At 42.2% G+C, this 22,008-nt stretch overlaps 1 protein-coding gene across 8 annotated transcripts in view; it reads left to right on the forward strand.

The window, feature by feature from the left end:
* Positions 1-9,270: 9,270 nt before the first annotated feature.
* MARCHF8 (membrane associated ring-CH-type finger 8) overlaps positions 9,271-22,008 on the forward strand; it is an 84,109-nt gene continuing 71,371 nt past the window's right edge. For 3 of the 8 annotated variants that reach the window (XM_071748821.1, XM_071748828.1, XM_071748824.1), the window contains exon 1: positions 9,914-10,053. Coding sequence is in view for 3 of the 8 variants with exons in the window: in XM_071748826.1 (XP_071604927.1) it covers positions 9,751-10,053 (303 nt within the window). In the remaining 5 variants the exon portion in view is untranslated. Of the gene's footprint in view, positions 10,054-10,284; positions 10,595-10,683; positions 10,994-22,008 lie in introns of those variants that run through there. The other 5 variants (XM_071748822.1, XM_071748825.1, XM_071748826.1 and 2 more) reach the window with 4 other exon arrangements.

Consider the following 22,008-nt stretch of genomic DNA (forward strand, 5'->3'; position numbering starts at 1 on the left):
CTTGGGGTGTTATAGTAAAAACAGATTAATACCTACAACAAACCACCAGTCATACCCCTCCACGTTGCATCTAGACAATAGAATGTCATGGCCTGTGTCATTAACATAGGTTTTTGTGGTATTATGGTCTATTCTGCATTCCAGTCAAACAGTGGCAGCTGATGAGCATGGCAATCAAAAGCTGGGCCAAAAAAAGAAAGAGAACAACTGAAAGGGGGAGAAGTAACTTGAAGACTTCTCCTTCTTGGAGGAAATCCCATTTCATGTAGTCCACCTGAAACTTCTTAAACCTTCTGGAGTTTTCAGAGAGTGATGACATTTGATTAAAACTTTCAAAATCATTCTCCTGGGCAGTGATAAGGTAAAATGGTAGTTCTGTGTTTGTGTGACCTCTAGGCATACTTCTTACTGAACAGAGTTGCACCTAGTACATCCCTGCTGAGCAGTTCCAGATACTATCAACATGCCTGTAGTTTTTGTTTCACCCCATGTGACAATATTTGATGTTGAAGGAGAATAAAAAGGAATAGTGAATAGTACTAGTTCCTCAGCAATTACTTATTTGCTGCTAAGCAACATTCTTAAAACAGAGATATTGGTCTGTTTATAGGTACAGGAGAGATTTGGTAAGAAATAGAATTAAAATAACATTTGCTATCATCACTTAATGTGGTTTTACACAAGTATAATTTTCAGGAAATTATTTTGCAGTGGACTAGAATAGCCTTACTCAAAGTTTAGTGAAGCTACAGAACTGATGTGTGGTAGGAAATCTTGGAGTCAGATCTTTTTTATGACTCCCTTTCTGCATATGCATAATGAAGTGCACAACAATACTTTTCAGAAAATGCAATGCTGTAATAATAATTTCCACATATGTAGCTTCTCATAGTTTTTACTGTAACTCTTTTTTATTATGCCTAATGCTCTGTACAGAGTTCTGGTTTTGTTCTTGCCTCCAATACTTTTACAGGAACTCTTAGTTTCAGCCAGAGGTAAACACCTAAAAGCACTTAAATCTGTAATCAATTTTCTTAGTTGCTAATATATGTGCTGTCAAGTTTTACCAAATCCTGTATTAGACTATGCTATGGTTTAATTATTGTTTACTGTGTAAACTTTCCTACATGTTTGGGGTTTGAGTATCAGTGCTCTATGGTGCTATGCATCTCCTTTAGAGAAATGCTTAGCTTTGTGAATTCTTTCATGTAATTACATTGTATGATAAAGCATTTGCATAATGGAAATTTACCAGTGACCAGTGTATGTCTCTCTACCTTACTATCAAATATTTTTTGCAAGCAGCTTTTGTGCTTGAGGACCTTTTGGGTATAATCCCTCTTGGATGACCTCCAGGATTCTTATGTGAAATGGATAAGTGCCACAGATGTGTCAGAAATGTTTCTGAATCTTGAGTATAGTATTTCTTTTCTCTGAAATATCTAGAAGGTCATGGTGGTAAAAATCTGCTTTCAGATTTCATCTCTGTTCAGTTTGCTGTCCCCTGGACTGTAATTGCACTGGTGCCTTCTGCTAACAATCTTCAGTTGTAGACATAGCTAGAACTGCTAGTGCTTTGTATTATAAAAACAAAGTCTTTCTAGCTTTTTTTACATATAATTAATTAGACACTTTGTTTGGTGTTGGTTTTTTTTCCATCATACTCCTGGTTGTAAGTTGTGGGTTTGGAACTGCTTCTGCCTGCAAGGAGTTGGTTCCACCTGTGGCTTTTGTGTGGGGTGATGTCTTTGTGATTTTTATGTAAATCAGATTAATCTTGAAATGTATATGACACTTTCTCTATCTGTGTTGCTCACATGAGGACATAAATCTAACTAAGTTGTGAGCCTGTGATGCTGCTGATTACTGTAGTTCTTACACTGATTTTATTTTAGTTTTGCGATGTTTGCAATGGTTGGAGTGTTGGGTAGAAAACACTGAAAAAAAGTGACTTCCATCATGTAGTTATTGTCCCATTCAAAGATTATTGTCTAAGATGAGTTGATGTGCTTAATAGAAAGATGAACTTTGGCTGTTTCTTGTGAAGCAGGTGTGTTTTGAGCCATTGGGATATTGTGAGCAATAATACTTGGGTTTGAATATGTAGAACTGTAGTTATTCACTTGCTCAGTAGAAGTTTGCCAGAGCACTTTTTCTGTTCTCTTTACCTGTCTCAATTCCTATTTTATATTTGATGTCTCTTAAGGTGACTGATGTGCACCATTGAACAAGTAAATCTGTGCACAGGTAAAGGAACATGACTTTTCACAGTACTACTTTTTGTCCTCCTTTCCCTACACAAACTGAGCAAATATAAAAAGAAGAGGTTTTGCAAGCAAAACATTTTCACTAATCAGAAATGCTTTTCTACCACTTCTGTCAGAAAGGAGCGATTTCTTGAAAAGATAGGAAGGGTTGTGTTTCAGCCATGGCGTGCTACACTAACTCCACAAGGTGTCAGTGGTGACCCCAGTCTGAGAGCACATTGAGGGTAAACCGGTCAAATGTCCAAAGTGGGGGCAGAACTATATATTTCTAGTGATGCTTAGGCTACTGCTGATTTTGACTTATTTCATATTCTTAGCCTTGTCTTTGTTTCCTAATCAGTTCCTTTATCGGCCATCTTGGGCAAAATATTTCACAAAGCTGGTCTTTGTCTTCCGCCATCAATTTATTTACAGTAGGGTAGATACTTGCCTTATTTTTCCTCTTGAAGTGAAATCCACTGCTTTTTTAAATTATAGTTTACAGTCATGTAAATTGCAGGATTTTTCTTGGTGAATCCTTCTGTATGATAAGAGTTTCATGAAGACAGTTGTGTGGTTAAAGAACAAGTTATACTTCAAAGTCTTTCCAGTCTTCCAAGCAAGATGTGCCAGATTTTCTGTGTATTTCTTTGTTGTCATCTGACCATAGGTAGATTGAGTCATTGAACCAAGTTATTTCCTACAGCCAAATGACCTGTGGCTGTGATCTATCTGAACTTGTGCAAGGCTTTTAACACGGTCTCCCAAATAGGAAGGATTCGGATTTGATGGGAAGACTGCTCAGTGGATAAGGAATTGGCTGGATGGCTGCATCCAGAGGGTCTAGATGGAGATCAGAGACAAGTGGTGTCCCTCAGGGGTCTGTACTGGGACCTGTACTGTTTAATATTTTTATCAACAATACAGACAGGATGAAGTGCACCATCAGCAAGTTTGCAGATGGCACCAAGCTGAGTGGTGCTCTCTATAAGCCAGAGGGATGGGATGTCATCCAGAAGGACCTGGACAAACTGGAGAGGTGAGCTCAGGTGAACCTCATGAAGTTCAACAAGACCAAGTGCAGGATCCTTGGTCAGAACAATCCACACTCAGTACAGACTGGGGAGGTGAAGTTTTAGAAAGCAGCCCTGCAGAAAAGGACTTTAGGAGGGGTGCTGGTGGATGAAAAGCTGGACATGAGCCAACAGTGAGAGCTTGCAGCCCAAAAGGCCAATTGCATCCTGGGCTGCATCAAAAGAAGCGTGGCCAGCAGATCAGGAGGTGGTTCTGCTGATTTACTCAGCACTTGTAAGACCTCACCTGGAGTACTGCATCCAGCTCTGGAGCCCTCAGTACAGGAAGGACACAGACCTGAGGAAATGATCAGGTGCCTGAAATGCCTCTCCTATAAAGACAGGCTGAGGGAGCTGGGTTCTAACAGACAGTTCTAGCCATTCCTTTTCCCATCCACAGCCACAATCAGTGTCTGGGAGATTTTGCATTTTCAGCTCTTGTGTGCCGGTCTTGGTCTCCATCTTCTTTATCAGTCCATGAAAAAGCCAGTATATTTGTTTTTCTTGTCACTGCAACCATGTGGGTTTTTTTCTTTATGTTCTTTTATGGCAATTGTGTGCATATTTATTAGAAAGTATGTTAGTTCAAGTCATTGTTTTGCCTTTCCTATTAATAGTTCTTTAGGAAAAGGAAAAAAAAGAATCTTAGCATAAGCAGTAATTTAATAGCATATCTACAGAAGCTTGCCTAAAAAAGGAAGACTGCTATTTCCCATCTTACTGTAAGTCTCCAGTGCAAGTTTATTGGTACTCTGGCTAATTTGAAGCAATTTCTGCTGGCAGTGTTTAATTTAAGACAGAGGTTTTGTTTGTTCTGCAGTATCTTGCTAGAATGAGACTTGCCTAGTAATCGGATCTTTTTTAGAAGTTACTGCTAGCATCAGTCTGCAAAAGAACTGCAGCTAGAAGTGTGGTCCATTGATTTATGCATAACTTTTCTATTACAGCTTGGTGGCAGAGAACTTGTTGAGCTTTCCATGTGAAGCTGCAGGGAGGAGACACCAGGGGGCAGCGGAGGCATTTAAGAATGTCAAAAGTTTTGGCTTGGTTCAATCCTAAGATTTACAAAGAAAACCATAGACAAGGAAAACTGAGTATTTCTTCACGACCCTTGTTCAGCCCAGTTTGAACAGATTTGAGGAGGCCAGCAATAGGACACATTCCTTTCTTTTTCCTAATTCAGAACTTTTCAAAAAACTTTGTAAAGAATGGAAGTGTCCCACAAAAACATGTTAGATTTTATGATGTAAACTTTGAGGTAATCTTAATGTATTGAAGAATACAGAGCCCTCCCCTGTTCCTCCCCACTAACACTGCAATTATGAATTTCAGAGGCTATATGAGCTATGCTGGATGCTATATATGCATTAAAAAGATTACCTGTCCCCATAATTTTATGATTTAGAATGACAAATACTGCTTATGTATGGATAGAGGATGAGGATATGAAAGAATAAACTCGGTGGCATTAAAATATACTGGGATACAAAGGGACTGAGGTACAGACTTCTCCTTTATTTCATCTGGATCCTAAGTGACTTGTAGAGCTATAAGCTTTAATCAAGGATGAGACCTTAATGTTGTCTATTGGATTTCCCTAAACCCCATACCTAGAGAACTAGTTTTGTCTAGAGAAATCACCTTAAAAGGTCAGTTTGGTGAACTTGTCAACCTTTTTTTCTATTTCTGAGGCTCAGTAATCAGAAAATCCCCATTAACACTTCTACAAATGATAGCATTTTAAGGCCTGAGTTAGGCTTTATGACTGAAAAATCTTACCTGTTCTGAGACAGAGTCAGAGCTGTATCCAATCTTGTCTGTCTTCAGAGGCACCCTCACATGACTGGGAAGAGTTGCTGAAGTCTACTGGGTGTGTGGTGCCATCCAGGTTTGTCATACCCCATGTGTACCCTCCCCTGAGTGTAGAGCTGGCTACAGTAATTGTCTGCTGAATCCACAAAGTACAAGGATCTTACATCACTCTGCTGGGAGAAAGGTTATAATTTGGTTTGCAGGCAGATTTGCATTTTTCTCCTGTTGCTTTCCAAGCCAGATTTTAATGACTGATGCCACTCTGTGTCAGAGATGAGTTTCAAATTATCTTATCCTAGTGATTTTTGAAAGCCAGGTTTTAGTAAAGTGTACTTACTGCAGTGCTAACTTTTATCCTGCATCTGAGACTGAAGAAAATTAAATAAATTTCAGGTGCTTTGGGAATACATTAGCTAAGGCTCCTGCAAATAATGTACTTCGAGCTTTGCTGGTGTTTTTATGTGATACAGGCTTAGAAATCTGTTGCTTTTCTGGCAAAAGATGTTTCTTTAAGCAGAATCTGAACAGTGCATTCTGCTGGGTCACTTCTTGCAAGTAACTGAAAATGGAGCCCACAACAATAAAATAAGAAAAATAGTTTATTATACAGTGAGTGCAGCTCTTTGGATATGTTGCATGTGTATATTTGATGAATAGCCTCACTTCTGGACTTACTTCCTTCTCTCTTAACTCACAAAGGGTCAGTGCTCTAACACCATATGGTGCTTGTTCAGCATTGTAACATCTTTCAAGGGCCCAACATGCAATCCTCACACATCATCTGGTTTCTTCTTTCTTTCAGTTCTGAACTGTTGCCTTTTACTGTAGCAGAACAGTTTTCAGACAGCAAGCATGTTTCCAACATCGTGTCTGAATGTTTCTGGTTATAACACTGATGTTCTGGACTGGCAAAGAAAGGGAGTGGCAGCTGCCTTTTTTCCTGTTCTCGAAGAAATCACAAACATATTTAACTTTCTGTATTCTTGAAACAACCTCAGCCAATAATTTTCCTTCTAAAATTGGCAAGAAAGATACATCTAGTTTACTTAATGTTCTAAGAGAAAATGGCAGAAAGTGCTTCCACCTGCCCTGTAGAGTATAAAATAATAATGCTGTGTGAACAACATTGATAGCAAGGTTTTAAGGAATTCCAGACCTTGCAGAGTTAAGTTGTTTTCTGTCCTTTTTCATGCAGAACCGGAAATTAAAAAGTCATGAATAACATAAACTTCATTTGTACTTCCTTACTGCTTTCTACTTTAATTCACATTGGTTCCTTTCACTTTTCCCTAATGAGAATCTTTATGCTCTTCTTACCAGAATCTCTTTTATCCACCTAGCACAGGCAGAGCCAGCAGAGCAGCATCCAGAAAGGAGTGAACCCTGGGCTCTCCTTCAGTAAAATCAGGGGTCATCAGAGAACTTTTGAATAAATTCCTATTATCTGTGCTAGTAGTGTGCCTAGAAGAGAGTGAGCAGATGGGAGAACACACAGGATATGCAGGAGGTAAAGGAACTGAGAAGGAAGTAAGGAAACAGAGCTGGCTTGGAGTACACCCAGCAAAGACAAGGCCTTGGGAGCACATTCTGTCCTATCTATGCATGTTGTGTTTGCACGTGTGAGCACATGTGCCTGTGTCTGGACTTAAAGCCTCCTGGTCATCAGGCTTACAATCTTTAATTTTTGTAGCAAATCAGTCTAATAGATGCCTTTTTCTACATTTTAAATTAATAGCCACAGATTCATGCACATGCATGAGAAATGAATGAAGATGTGTGTGCTTGAGTGCATGAGGGTAGTTCCACCAGCCTATTTGTTACAAGGGATCTCTTGGGTGTTTGATTACAGTGGCACGGTGTTGCATGGTTTTGTACAAAAAGCTGCAAGTGTTGCAGGTTCTTAAAATAATGAGGGAGGAGACTAGTGTGGCTTTTTAAATGTATGGTAGAATTGGAAACAGATTTTCCCCAGGAAATCTAAATAACATCAGACACCCAAACCACAGTGTAATTCTAAAATAATCCCCTAAAATATTGTGGAGCTGCTATGGAAACATGCAGGTGCTCATGCTGATATGGTAGAGTAGTAAGATTATATATCACTATCTGGGGAAAAAATTAATTATGCTTTTCCACATAACTACTGTATGTATTGTCATGACTAAAGATAAAAAAAGAGGGGGCACGGTTGTACAGTAGTTTTTACCATTCATGGTTTCTGGCCCACAACACTTTTTATGGTCTTCCTGCTGAAAGGAGTAAAAGTATTTCTGAAAAGCATAGTCTTAATAACTGTTCACTAGATCTGTGCTGCTTCTAGAGAAAAATTGGAGCCTCCTGGGAACAGAAGAATTTCTTCTGTTGTGATTTTAAACAATTTTATGATGATGGCAAGTGTTTACAAAGACCACGTGTATGTACTCACAGTCCAGATCCTATGTACAGAGCATCAGGGTGGCTCTTTCCATAGTTCCATCAGTATCTTGAGCTCAGTGTGACATCCATTTTTAGGTGCATATTTCCCAGCTATGGTGTTCCCTTAACTTTGAGCCAGAGGGATCCAGTTAGCAAAGTAGAGATGTTCTATTCCCATGTATTTTAAAAAAACTTGTATCTTCTGCTCATATTGTGAACAGCAACACTTGCTAGAAGCCTTTAAGGTTTCCATTTGCCTAATGGCCTTTCACTTAAGTCTACTTTTGTTTCCTGCCTTTTAAATTACTGGCAAATTTGGGGGTGGGTACACTAGCAAAGGCTTAGGTTTGCATTTTCTACTGAGGGCTGTGAGGCATGCAGGGAGAATATGCCACAGTAGTGTTTGCTTTGTAGCACTGAGGCTGTAGTCCAAGCTCTGTTGTTCAGAAGTTTATTGCTGAGCCTTCTAACTCAAGAACAACAATACATGTTAAAATACTAGACAAGCTTTATGGGAAAATGTGTAGAGACTGTGGAATGAAAATTGCAAAAAAAAAAGGAAGGCTTAGATCTGCAAATGGGTTTAGGAACTTTCCTCTCCTTGAGAATGAAGAGTGCTGTAGTGACTTATTGTGGCTTCTTTCATTTCAGGCCTAATAGTTAATTATTCTAGTTTACCTGCAAAACCTACCCTCTGTTTGACTATTTCTCTTAATTTCTACTTCTATTCCAGTTGTGTCACAGGCCCCTTTCCTAGCCTGGCACAAAATACCGGGTGGTAAGCTATGCTGTTCCCACAGTGGGATACAATCCTAGCCTAAAAATTAATTTTAAAACCCCACAAAAACCAGACTGAGAGTAAGAAGGACAAAACCAGCCTCTGAGATAACCTTGTGGCCTCAAAGGTAAGCCAGCAGTACAGCTTAGGATGGAAACCAATTGCCTTTACAAGCCAGCATTGCAATACACTGCCTATCAAAAGGACATGATTATCATCATATAAGCACTATGCCATACTCTTACAGACTCTCTTATAAGGGGGTACAATCTAAGCATCTGATTTTCAGCTTCAGTCTTCATCGGACTTAACAGCTGGAGACGCATTCTCATCTTCCCAGGAAGACACAGAGTACTCTGGGTGTCCCACTTCCCCTGAAGTCCTGTAGATTACTGACTGTGCAGATGTCTGACTGGTGCAGACTATGGAGATAAAAAACTTTGACTAGGTTTAGTGAATGAATTTGGATGTCGTGTCAGGAGCTTTCCTTGTTCTCTGTTTTTTCTCTTAATAGTATCGGCTTTCCTGTCCCTGCTGCCCTGAGAGAAGCAGTTCTGTGAAGCTGCCTGTCTTCCTGTTCTTTTCCACTTCTTTCTGAGGGATAGATACCACATCTAGATGTAGAAAATCTTTCCCTTAGCATCTTATCATAAAGCTCTCACTTTGCTTTTTTTCCCCTGCATGATTCACTTCAATAGTATATTTCACCTATTTCAGAATATCTAAGGAGATTCCCGAGATTTCTCTTTGGGAATAAATAACTAAAGTAAGCTACTTGCAAAATGGAAGTGTAAAATAGCAACGGAGAGCATGGCACCAGATTTAGCTATGAGGCAAACTTCATTAGCATCCTTTCTGGCAGAATCACAGAATCATTCTGGTTGGAGAAGACCTTTAAGATCACCGAGTCCAACCAGTTTGTACTCCAACCTTTGTTTGCATAATCTTCTGCTAATAAATCCACACATACAGGTGAATAACTGATACAAAGCACCACAGGAAGGTAGCTGTAAGACATCTTCAGGCTTAGAGCATACTTAATTTTTTTAAAAGTTAAATGGCACCTTATGAAGTTAATTTAGCTATTTTCTTCTAATTCTGATAAAGAGCAAGCCGTTTTCCCTTTGGACGTCAGCTGAGCACCGCTGTTTGTCGCAGAAGGAGCTAAGGGTGAGAGCAAAGCTCGGGACACCCGGAGACCGCCTGTCACCTCACGCTTGTCGGGAAGCCCCCTCCCCTGCCTGTCCCAGCCCCTCCACTGGCAGAGGGGCCCGAACCTCTCCCTGACGGCCCGCAAGCCTCCGGTGAAGGTGCCCAAGGACTCGGGACGGGGCTGTGCCAGCGCGGCCCCAGGCGGGAACGCCTCTGCGTCTTTCGTTCTGAGCGCTACGAGCACGCCCGCCGCGGAACGGTGACCCGGGAGGCGATGGGGCCGGGTTCACCCTCCCTGCCGGAGCGAGCCAGGGCACGACCGCCTCGTTTCCCCGTCCTCCTCCGGGCCATGGCGGCGGGGGCGGGCCGGGGCGGGGCGAGGAGCGCGCTGACAGACAGCCCGGCGGCCCGGCCCGGGAACCCAAGTAAACAGCAGCCGGACGAGAGAGCCGGGAGTGTCCGGCCTCACAGCAGCCTCCCAGTCCCCGGCCTGTCGGTGCCACGGCCCGCCGCCTCCCGGCCCCGGATATGGGCAGCAGCAGGAGCCGCCGGCCCCGGCCCTGTGCGGGTCACCAAGGTAGGCTCGGCCGCCGCCCTACCCGTGGGGAGCCGCCGCCGCCGCCGCTTCTTCCGCCGGGTCCGCCGCCCCTCAGGCGCGGGGAGTGAGGCCGGGCCGCCGGGGGGGGCACCGGGCGGGCTGTCCGCGGTGTCGCTCGGTTGGCGAGGGGGCCGCTGACCCGCGGCCGCCATTCGTGTGTGTGTCCCGTCCCCCCCCCACCTCCCCGGGGACACCGCCTCGCCCCTCCAGGTCCGGCGTTGGGACCGCCTGCCCGCAGGTGAGGCGCCTCCTGGGAGCTGCCGGGTGTGACGGAGAGCAACAGGCAGCGTGCGGGGGCGGCACGGCCTGAGGCACCGGCACCCGGGGCGCGTTGGCCGGGGCAGGAGGGAGCGCGGCCGCGGGGTCGCTTCCGCCGACCCGCCGGGCCAGGGCTGGGTCGGAGCCACTCGTCGGTGGCTGGTGCCGGTGCTGGTACCGGTACCGGTGGTTTCCGGCTCAGCTGGCAGAGGATGGGGGCTGTTCCTCGATTGGAGCTGAGGAAATGGCACCTACTTCACGGGTAAGAGGCTTTCTCACCTCCGTGGTTTTAGTCCGCTCAGCCTTAGTTCGTCTGTGTGCGTCTCGGCGCTGGAAGTGCTCTTATTGCTGCTGGGAAACTGGTGCTGAGAGCGGGTCAGCTGGGTGGGAGGGGTGCTGTATTGGCACAAAGTCCCCGATTTGGAGGAGGATCCGAGTTTGCATTCAGATAACGATGTGGAAATGTAGGCACACCAGAGATAAAACTACGTAAGAGGTCCCGGTCACAATGTGTATAGAACAGATCATGAAGTTTCGCAGCAGAATGAGAATCCCTTCATGCTTCCTGGAGGTAGTTGGCAGATAAAGTTATACTCGAGTTGTTTAGAGCCGTGACACTTTAACTTTTCCTCCTTTGAGTAAGCTGGAAGTGCGAGCAGAGGTAGGATTATAACATGCTAATGCAAAATCAGTTTGTTTCAAGCTGAAGTGCAAGAGGGCACAGCTCAAGCTGTGCAGTTGACAAGCTCAGTAAACGTGTGATATAACCCAGCAGTATGAACTGAACATAGAAAAATTTAAGTAGAACTGGAGTGGAGGTGGAAAGAGATCTTGGAAGGAGGATGGAGGTGGAAAAAGAGAGCTGGTCTGATAGTAACACATCAGCTGAAGCAGAAACACTCTTAATGAGCTTCTGCTGCTGACGTTAATTCTGGACTAAGTGTCAGAAGAGGCTGAGGTTGATCCAATAATAGTCCTAGTCAACAGTTTTCAGAGGAAAGGAAGTTTCTTTGAAAAGCACTTATTTATCAAACCTGTAATGGTTTCTTTGAAACCTATCAATGCTGATGAATTTCCACTGATGCAGACTGCAAAGTCTGCCTTTAGACTAGGATTGTTGGAAGCATGAAGTGTCCTGGCTCAAGGATGTGCCCTACCACCCAGAATAACACCTGCTGAGAGGTGTTGGCATCTTTTCAGCTGTGGCCTAAACTGTCTGGTGTCAGACTCCTCTGAACAACCCTTGTAATTGCATGGAGAAAATGCCCAGAATTTGATTCTGCTGTGGTTGCTGAAACTGATAGGACTACTGAAGCCTGAACAACTGCCCTTTTGCTGAGGGCTCAGTGTGACTCTGGTTAGAGTCTGATGTGAACTTTAAAAAAAAAATTAACAGTTCACTGAATAGTTGTTGTTATGGTGTTGGGGTTTTTTGTTGTTATTTTGTTTTGGTTTGTTGTTGCTTTTCATTTATTTATTTTGCTTTTTTGTTTGTTTTGTCTTGTTTTGTTGAATTTAGCTTTAAGCTGGCCCTAATCAGCAGTCTTGCTTAGGGACGTAAATGAGTTGAAAAGAAGCAATTTTGTGGCTTGGGGTGTCATACTGGAAGAACAGCTGCAACCATTTTCATGCCTCAGTGTAAGGATATTTCTAGAATTGGTGGAGCTGTCCATATGGGGCAGTTATGATTCCAGTGCTAGAAAATCCACCTGTCCCCTGGCTGCTTTTCCCTAGTCACACTGGATGAACTTTCTGTATTTTCTGGATGACTTTTTTTTTAAAAAAAAAACCCGAACTTCTGTTATTTTAGGTCTAACTACTTGGACAAGCAACTCTCTTATGTTCAATGGTGAAAGGACTCCATCTTCCAGCTGCTGAGGCTGTCACATGTACTTGGGGCAATGTAACAAATGTGGTCTCTTCTCTGGCAGCCTTGATATCCTTATTGCCCTTCCAAACACTGGTATTAGTGGGAAGGTAGATCTCTGCTGGAGTGTGGCAGCTTCTAGTAGTAATGCTGCTCAAGGAAGGAGTGGCAGGTGGTTCTTTCAAGTCCTGAACTGATTCTGCTGCCTAAGAAAAAGGAGTCTTCTGCCTATGGGTCTGTCAGCCATACACCTCAGAAGCAGTCAGCCCAAATGTGACTGAGGGACAGCCAGCTTCAGAAGTGGTGAAGAATAAAGTGAGCATGGCCATTCACCAGGAAAAATGAAATCAGGAATGTTCTCTTATATTTTTTATTTATTTGTATATTCTGTTTTGCTCTGATCCTGCCCTTCCTCCCCCCAAAATGTTAGGAACTCTTGATCCTGTGGAGTGTCTAGCTACTATTCTGCAAGAGGCTACTTTAAAAAATGAACAGGCTCTGAAGGAAGGAGCTTGCAGGAGCCCTGGGCATCATAGTGCTTGAACTGTGCCTGCATGTGGCAGGCAGTGAATGGAAAAGCTGTAGGAGGGTATAAAGAGTGGTCAAACTTCAAGTCTGGGAAAAACTTCACTTCTAGGTTATAAAGTATTAGAGGGGAAATCTTCCTGAGGAATGAGCCTGCTCCAGTTCTTTCTCTGGAGCATGTAGTGATAGCTGCTGCAGGACCTGAGTGAGCCATGAACGTCTTATTCACTGTGTTCATTTCCGTAGTGAGACAACTTGTGAAGGGTTTACTTTGACTTCTGTTTTGGTGAGCTGTGCATTGACTGCAAAGATCTGGTCACAGTTTGCTCTGGCATAGCAGAGTTTGCATTAAACTTTCTGGGTGGGCTTTGTTCTTTGCAAAGTTTCACAGCTACAGGTTCTTGAAACCCTCTTCACTAAGTTAGGGCCAATTTTCTTAGTTATGTTGTCTGGCTGCTTCTGAAAACACCACTTGTCCAGAGAACTCGTGATTTCCAAAACAGTCTTTTTCACTTCTTCCCACAGTATTTTTCTGGGTCTTTTATTAAGGTATCTAATGACATTCATGTGAAGTGTTAAAATAACAACCGATTACATTGTGTTTATTGATTCTGGGGTAAGTAAATAGACGGGTGCCCTTGAAAGAACAGTCTTTTTTCAATTAAAGATAAACTTCAAGAGCTGAGTTATTCTTAAATGTAACTCATCACTAGACAGTACAGAAGCAGAGAGAGATACCTCAACCATCCTCAGTTTCTAGTGCGTGCAATTTCTTTCTCCAGAGACCAGAGGTAAGGCTGGCCTTTGTTAAGTGCCCAGCTGGTTATAAGGTTTAGTCTGGTTTAGGTCAAGATTACCATTGAATTTCTTTGTCTTTTAAATAGGTGCCTTTCTGGAGTTCACCTCTGCAGGCAAATGGTGGAGCTTGGTAGCACATCTTGAATTTAACCAGAGACCTGGCAGAATGTTCTTGGCTGATTGAACTTAACAGAAAACTGTTGAAAATTTTGATGCCCATTATATGTTTAACAGCTGGAAAATAGTAAAAGAGCCTAGAAATTGAGGCTGCAGTTTTCCATAGTTCAGTGAAATCAGGTCAACTGGTAGACAAGCACTTAGTTCCTGCATACTCGTTTAAGGATTCAAGTTGTAAACCTGTGACTAGAATCAATATAGAATATAAATATTGTACATTTTGAGGTAGGTAGATATTGTGTATTATTTATGTATGCCTTGTTATCTGTATGTCCTCCAAAGGAGGCCAGAAATACATGTCAGCAGTCCAATCTGTAGGAAAGGGTGGCCATGAACAAACATTCCAGAGTTTCTCCTTGGGCAAAACAGGCATTAGATTTAGAAATGTCATTTAACAGGTGATTGGAAACTACTAAGTGTGAGTTTACCCCCAGGTTTGGTGTAGCTTCAGTAAGATCTTGTGCTTACACACCATGAAGCTAAGAGGTTCATTACAGGGAAAAAAAATATTCCCAGCTGTTCTTCCCTGAGCAGGTGGCTTGATTTTTGCCCTGTTCTGGACACAGGATGAGAAGTGTTTCTCTTTGAATCAAAGTGTTAGTTGGATAAGGTAGAGGGGAAGGAAGGACACATAGAAGGATCTGGGGTGACAAGAAAAAACAAAAACAAAACCAAAAGGATGCAAAGTTACAGCGAAAGTGGCTAATTTTTTTAAAAAGCATGCAAATTCTTGGTGCTTCCCTCCTTCTCAGATGTATTTTTAAAAAAGCTTTTCAGTTCCTTCTATTGTGTGTGCCTGCAAGGAAGAGTATCTGTAGAATTAACCAATTCTTAATAACCTGGGTCTGATCCCCTGATTCTAATGACCAGAATAATTTGTCACTCAGATTTACTGCTTATAACTCAGTGCCATTGGTGCAGCTTGAAGAGGGGCGAATGTGCTTCTGTTCTTGTTGCCAGAGTTGGGTTTTACATTCCACTTTCTTGTTACTCAAGAATTTGTGCAGGGACAGCAGTGGGGGGGGTCTCATGTGTTGCCCTGATTCCTGTTGCTGATGGTTACTGCTTACTGAATTTTGCCAGAAGAGGATCATTTGGTAGCATGAACTGAACAGGAACCAAGAGACTCTCTGTGTACAACCTGCCCTGTAGCAGTAATTAAACAGTGAGATACACTGAGTTAACTCTTGCTACTGTTAAGTGCTTCTCTTGGCAGCAGAGCTGAACCTGGCCTTTACCTTCCTGGGAGAGGGAAGGTGATGTCACAGGGATTATTAGTGGGAGCTGCTTCTTCTTTCTCAATTACTCTGGGCCTTACAAAAGAGTTGCCTTTTTTCATTTTATTCATAACGACCTCTTAAGGCATCTCTTGGTGGAAGAGCCCCCTTAGAAACCAAGGGGGGCTGCAGCAAGACAAAGAGCCTACTCTGCCTATTTATACTTACTTTCACTGTCACTGGCTCCTCATGTTATCCAGGACAGAGGATTAATCTCTGATCCCTCTATTTCTAGTTGCAAAAGCAGTGTGAGCTACTGAGGAGGATTCAGTACTAGAGCAACCCTTGTTATAATCTCTTGTATCTATGGAATCATCAGAAGAGGAAAACTAATGGAAAAATGTGGCATTTTTTTTTTTTGTGTGTGTATAGATACAGACAGATGGATTGAAATACAAGGCGTGGTTCAATACAGAGTTCTGCCATGCTTTCATAATATGGGTCATATTACAAAACAAAATACTTGCAAATGCCTCCTCTTACCCTATCCGTGTGTGTTTTTGTCCCCTTCTCACCCGTTTCTCACGGGCTCCTTCAGCAAGCAGCTCTCAAGGGACTTGCACTTAAAAGCATGATGGACTCTGCTACAGTCAACAGAAAGTGAAAGTTGGCAGTGATTTTTTTTTTGTTCTTAATAAGCCCAGTGCAGCCTGACATACCAAAATGATGTGAAGAACATTAATAATAGTTTACCATAAGTGATGACAGAGAGAAAAATACACATGGGAACAGCCTGGCTGTTTCTGAAGTTATGAGTAGGCTTTGCTTTTTCCTTGCTTTCTGGTAAATGAAGTGAGTGTCCCTTGCCATTCAGCATAAAAAATGTTGACCATTTTAATGTGATTGTTGTCATTATAGATTCCAGGGGCTTTTTCATCTAGAGTTCGCCTGCCAAATATGAAAGGGAAGTGCCAGGAGTAGAAAGTACTAATGTCAGTGGTTTTTTCTCCAGCACAATCTGTGACCAACCGTTTACATTTAAGTTGCTTCCAAAAAATGTGTGTGTGTACGTGCATGCATATCATGCATAAAAAAATAAGCAGGCTGAAGATTTGCAGATGAGCTGCTGGTTTTTGACATTGCAAATGATCTCTGGATGAGAAAGTTTTCTTATACCAAAAAGCATTAATGTATAGTGAATTAAATTGTTGTCTAGTTGCAGAGAGAAAAAAAAATACACAGGAAAAAAAGGAAGTTCCCTTGTAGTTGTGAGAGACAGGAAATCTGAATCTTGTGCCTGCTTCTGGCTTTTATTTTCTGGTGTAAGCTACTTCACCTATGGGTACCTTTGTTTCCTGCATCTCAGTTTTCAACTGTATCATGTTTTTTGGTAAGGTTCTTGATTGTGGGGTTTTTTTTTTTTCAATATTTTCTAGCTTTCTTTACAAGGAGAAGTGAACTTACACAATCACACAGCAAGTAACTTCTGAACGTGTTGGCTAAATGTTAAATATTTGCCGGAACTGTAGACATTGCAGGAAGAAGGGAATTTAACTTGCAGTGTCGCAACTTGGAGCTGCAGCATCACCCTGTGCCAAAGCCCTTGGAAATAGCACTTTTTAAACACAAGGCAGCTCATGAGGGTGAGTAGCCTGTATGAAGCCTGCAGCCACAGGATACCAAACTGCAGGGCATCAGACTCAGTGAATCCTTCTGCTCATGGGATGGTCTTCTTCCATTGCAAGGCCTTCTGAGAGCCTGGGGGCAAAAACTCAAGTATTGTTACTAAATTAGAACTGGCAGGGCACAGCAAACTCTACAAGTTTAATGTGTAGCAAACTCTTTGGAAAATTAGTGTTTGGTAACATAAGGAAGCAAAGGGAGGAGAGATTGCCTTGTAAATTTACATAAATCTTGTTAGGCTGGTTCAATCTGGGGACTTAATAAAAAAGTAGTATGTTAGATTAAAAGATGGAAGGAGATTGTCATTTTCTTCTTGGTATAACAAAGCAGAAGCCAATAAAAATAGATCAAAACTCAGACTTTGAAATGTATCAGTGTTTTTATCCAATGTGTAGCCCCGAAATGTCTCATTGCTTTGAGGCATGAAAACTCTATATATAGCCTTTCAGCAGTTCTTTTGCGTGAGATGTTTCTGTGATTCTCATGATAGCTATTAAGCTATTTTGTACCCTTTGTCCTAGGATCAGGCCTGACAGGGGAAGGTAACTTCTTAATGAGACCACTGGAGTTAAGGCTTTCAAATGCTACAGAAATAATCACCGGGTTGCTTTTATCACAAGATTGCAAGGCTTGAAATCTCTGCACATGGTTCTGTACAAGCTGCTACATGCTTTGGCAGGTGTGTGTGAGAGTCCTGCTCAGGTACACCTGTGGAGCTCTGCACCTCCCAAAGCATTGTAGAGGTGCCTTCCTGGAAGTGCAGGAAAACTGGACTGTAATGGTTTCCAGGCAAATCACTGAGAAGTATTTTCCAAATGGGAAGAGGTTCAAAAATATTCCTCTTCAGCCTTCCCTGATCCATCTGATTACATTCTGAAAGGAAATGTGTGGCTTTATTTCTAGTAAGGCAGTGTGCAAGTGCTGTATTAGCTGCATGTTCGAAGCAGCAGGAGGTGGGCAAAGCCCTGTGCCTCCTACCAGGCTGCCTAAATGCTTCATGCTTTCTACCCCTGCTTAGTTAGCCTCAGGCTGCATCTGAGATGCATGTAGTGAGGTGTGGAAGCTTCTCTACTGCCTATCTACATGCCAAATGCAGTAGGGTAAGTCTGATTTATGCTTCGTAGTCTTCTGGTGTTTTGGAGACCTTGAGACACTTGTATCTGCAATAGTTCCAGGTTTTTATTCACCAGTGACATTGATATCAACTTCTCCAACCACGAGATAAGGATCCCAGCTCAGTTACTGTTGAACACATTTGATTCAAGATAAGATTTCTCACTCGTTTTCATTTGATAGTGATACTGTGGCAAGAAGCAAGACTAGCATTGTGTGGTCCAGGGAGTGGAGTCAGTATCAGTTCTTTATATAGAGAGGGAATTAGATCCACCTTGTGTTTTATTCTTGGCTGTGATCTTCCATTGTGTCTGTTAGACATTTGTTATAGTTATTTGGTTTTTTCTGTGTACTTGAGCTTGTACTTGATATCTGCTTGTCACTGGGACACGTGTTTAGTCAGTCTTTGAATGCCTACTGAGGAGTTTTTCAGATGTGCACTACTACAGGTGCTTTGCACAGACTTGGTAGGGCTGTGATACCTTGCAGGCATTCTGGTGGTTATGCTGCTGGTTGGCTGCTTGTCAACTGCATTTTCAAGTCCCCAAGAGCTGCTGGATTTAGGCTCTCAGGTTTGTAATGCCTGTGTGCATTAGGCTTAGCCTGTCCTTAGTGGCTGTGCCTGCTGCAGGGTCCGTGGGAGGAAGCTGCAGGGATGGTTCTGCTCCAGGGTGGATGTTCTGCTGAGGGAAGGTACATTTGCCAGTAGCATCTTCGTGCTTTGGTATTATCTCCCTTTCCACATGACCCCACAAATCACATACTCATCCCTTGTCACACAGTTTGCATTGCTGCTTCTGTGAATAAGGGGGGAGAAACTCAGGCAGTTGATAATCTAATCTCTGAGTGGCCTCCTTTGAGCTGTATCCTGTATGGCTCATGAACAGCCTTCATGGTTGATGTAATCTAACTAATGCATATGAGACATCTTAGCCTGGAAAAGGTAATTTAAAAAGATGACAAAACTGTTGTGTTTCAAGCCTGAGAGTAATTCTTGTCAACAGGGGATGGGATTTGATACCAATTTGACTGTACACAGCGCATCCCACTAAGGCCAGTGACAGAGACATCCTGCAGCACAGATGATCTGTTTTTCTGAGGTGCTGTTTATTCTCAGTCTCCAGCAAACCCTGTGAGTCAAGAAGACTTGTTAAGTTTCTTAGCCAAGTCTTTATTCTGTGGGCCTTTTTTCCTTTCTTTATCAGACTGTGGGGAAAAAAAAAAATCACTAGCAGGCAGGCTAAGTCATGCTTTAGCCTCATGAGCAGTAAAACAGTTCAGTATGCTGTCATGGGGGCTTCTACAACCCATTCTAGAAAAGATGCCATTCCACCATGACAAGTATCAGAGAGCTGACTCAGGTTTTCAAGTGTTCTCATCACTGGTGTGTGAAGGTGGTTGTGCCCTTCCAGACCTCTCCCCTTGCCATTTTTTCTAGGCTTTCAGTGAGACGCCTGAAGGTCTTCAGAAATCTCTTCTCAGCTTTATGATAGCTGCTACTTCCTTCCTCTCTTCCCTGCAAAAATGACTGATAGAGTATGATTTTTGAAAGAGATACTAAATGTTGCATATGTAAAATATCTTACAACTGACTGCTGCTCCAGCTCAATTAGATAATTGCTAAAAATAATCTACCTTTTAATTCCACAGTTGATATCTAATCAGAGAAGTAGTCTTAATTCATAACCTGCACACAGGGCAAAGTTGGAGACTCAAATGACATCTCTGTTTTGCCAGTTATGAAAGTCTGGGCAGAATCAATGTCTGGAAGGGGAATTTTGTGGAGAGACCAGACCCTGCTTTGCACTGGGTAGTCTTTGCCCCAGCTAAATGCCATAGGCTGCACTGTTGCCAGCAGTGTCTTCATTTCAGGCAGAGAAGATGCCCACTAAGAACAGCATCTCTTCCTAGAGAAATCTTTTCTCTTTGAAATAACACACTCACTCAACAAAAAAACAAAACTAAACACTCTGTGAACACACAAATGAAAAGGGTTGTATTATCTATCCCTGCTTGAAGCTGTTGGGTAGCATTGGCTGAGCATTGTAAGAGCTTTGCTTTGCTGCAGAAGCAGCACAAAAAGGAAGAGGGAACCTTTTCAGATGAAATATATAACATTCACTAAGATTTCAGTCTGAATACTTTTTAAGCTCTTTTTGGTTTCATTTTTAAGTTAGATGCTTACTGTCCTTTCTGTCAGGTGTGTGAGATCAGCTGGCCTTGTTGAGTTATGGGACTTCTCTTAACTGCAGAAAAGTAAGGTGATGTGAGATTGTACCAAATTACTTCTTTGACAGAGAACAGTAATAGGACCTTTTGCCATTCACGTACGAGCACATGTCCCTGTAAAACAAGAGGTGTAACTTCCCCCAGGACCAAGGCTTTATGCCCCATTCAGAGAGAGCAATAATGGAGAAGGACTGTGTAAAGCACGAAGTTACTTGTGACACAGAGGGGACTGTGCCTGTTCCTAAGCACAAAGACTGAAGGGAATGATTGAATCCTTCAAGGAAAAAGCAGCAGTGTTTTGATCACTTCTGGATTCCTGTTTCTTAAAAAATAGCAGAATTAGTGTCCTTCATCTTTAAGTACTTTATGACCATCTTGATGCTGCTTTACAGCCCATGTGTGAGGGCCTGTGCCAAAGATGAAACTGCTTATGAAGTGGAACAAGCCAACTGTTTTAAGTGAGCAAAAAACTGAGGAGATTTTGTCTCAAATTTCCAAAGTCTGTTGCATTTGGACAAGGTACTACTTTTCTTTTTTAATTTAAAAAAAATATACCTTGCATTTGCCATTTAAAAATGGTTAATAAAGAAACATGTCCTTTTTTTCTCCATTAGCCTAATTCAAATTATTTGGCTGTAAGAATTTTTTTCTCAATTTTTTTGAAGAGCAAATGTCCCTGAAATTATTATAATTATAATTGCTTAGAAAAGGAAACCACGCGGTCAGCAGGTATAGGAGAGTGAGGTGTTATCAGGTGGGTTTATTACACTGCAACTCTGAATGTAGATGATATAAAATTATGGTGTAGCTTAGACAAGTTCAGTTCTCCCCTCTTTCCAGCAGTACGTTTTCCTCTAGGACTGATGAAATTTCAGTTCAAAAACAACAACAAAAAAAAGTTTTCTCCTTGCCTTTGGTTTCAAAAGATACCTGATAGAAACTGCTATTGCTCCTAGGTTTTGTCTTCATGAATGTTCTAGATTTTACAATAGTGCTTTCAGGCACCAGGCTCACATCTGCATTATTTAGCAACTTGGCTCATTTCTCTGGCTCCTGTCTAAACTAGTGGAAAGCAAAGAGCATCTGTTAGGGAAGAAGACAAAAAAGCCACTTCTAAATATGATTGGGTTGAAAAATGTGGCTTGTCAATTAATATCAATGATGTGGCCATGATCTTGAATTTTATCCCAGAGGTCCTTTCCAACCTGGCTGATTATATGATTTTACAAAATCTCTAAACTTCTAAGTATTTGTAGAAATGGAAGGATTAATACTGGCTATGACAGAAAGCATTAGCACTTGATTATGTAACTGAGAATGAGGACAATGGGTGAGGATGCAACTGTTGGACATTGGTTTCTTTATGTTAGGAAGACAAAAAGTTAAAGGAATCCACAGTCACGTATTCATGTTATCCAGTATCTATTTTAGATAGGGTGGGGATGAATGGCCCTTTAAGACTGTAGTAAGGAATGCCTTGAATGTGGTGTTCAGTAATGCCAGTCCCTTATTTTCCAGTGGCACAGAGCACTGTTGTGGCAGGAGGATGGGCAGAACACACATGTGTAAGCACACTAGTGAAAAGATGCTGTGCTGATGCTTTGCTGCCAGTTCATGCTGGTGTCAAGCACTGGCATGGGGAGCTGATGTGAGGGAAGCCAGGCTGTCTGTAAGCCCTTTTAAATCAGTTTCCTGGCCTTTAAGTTCTACCAGGAACACTTGCTATAAGAAGAGCACATTCAGCCTTTTAACCACTTAATATATCCCATGATAAAGTTGAACCTGGAAGAGATCATCTTATTCTGACACTGGAGGGGTATTAATTCCATTCACAGACCTGGAGTCTGTCTACAGGCTTTATACAGCTTTACTTTTTAACTTTTACTTTTACTTTTACTTTTACTTACTTTTGATAATGCTGTCATGCCAAGGTTCTTAAACTCCTCACAGCATAATTTTTGTGTTGAAGTTGGTGAGAAGCACCATGTTTGTCTGGCTAGCAACTGTCTCAAATCAGATCATGCAATTTTTGGTGAGAATGCAGGTGTGAAGCTGAAGGAGTGGCTC

The sequence above is a fragment of the Heliangelus exortis genome, chromosome 7 (assembly GCF_036169615.1).
Source record: "Heliangelus exortis chromosome 7, bHelExo1.hap1, whole genome shotgun sequence".
Classification (NCBI taxonomy): domain Eukaryota; kingdom Metazoa; phylum Chordata; class Aves; order Apodiformes; family Trochilidae; genus Heliangelus; species Heliangelus exortis.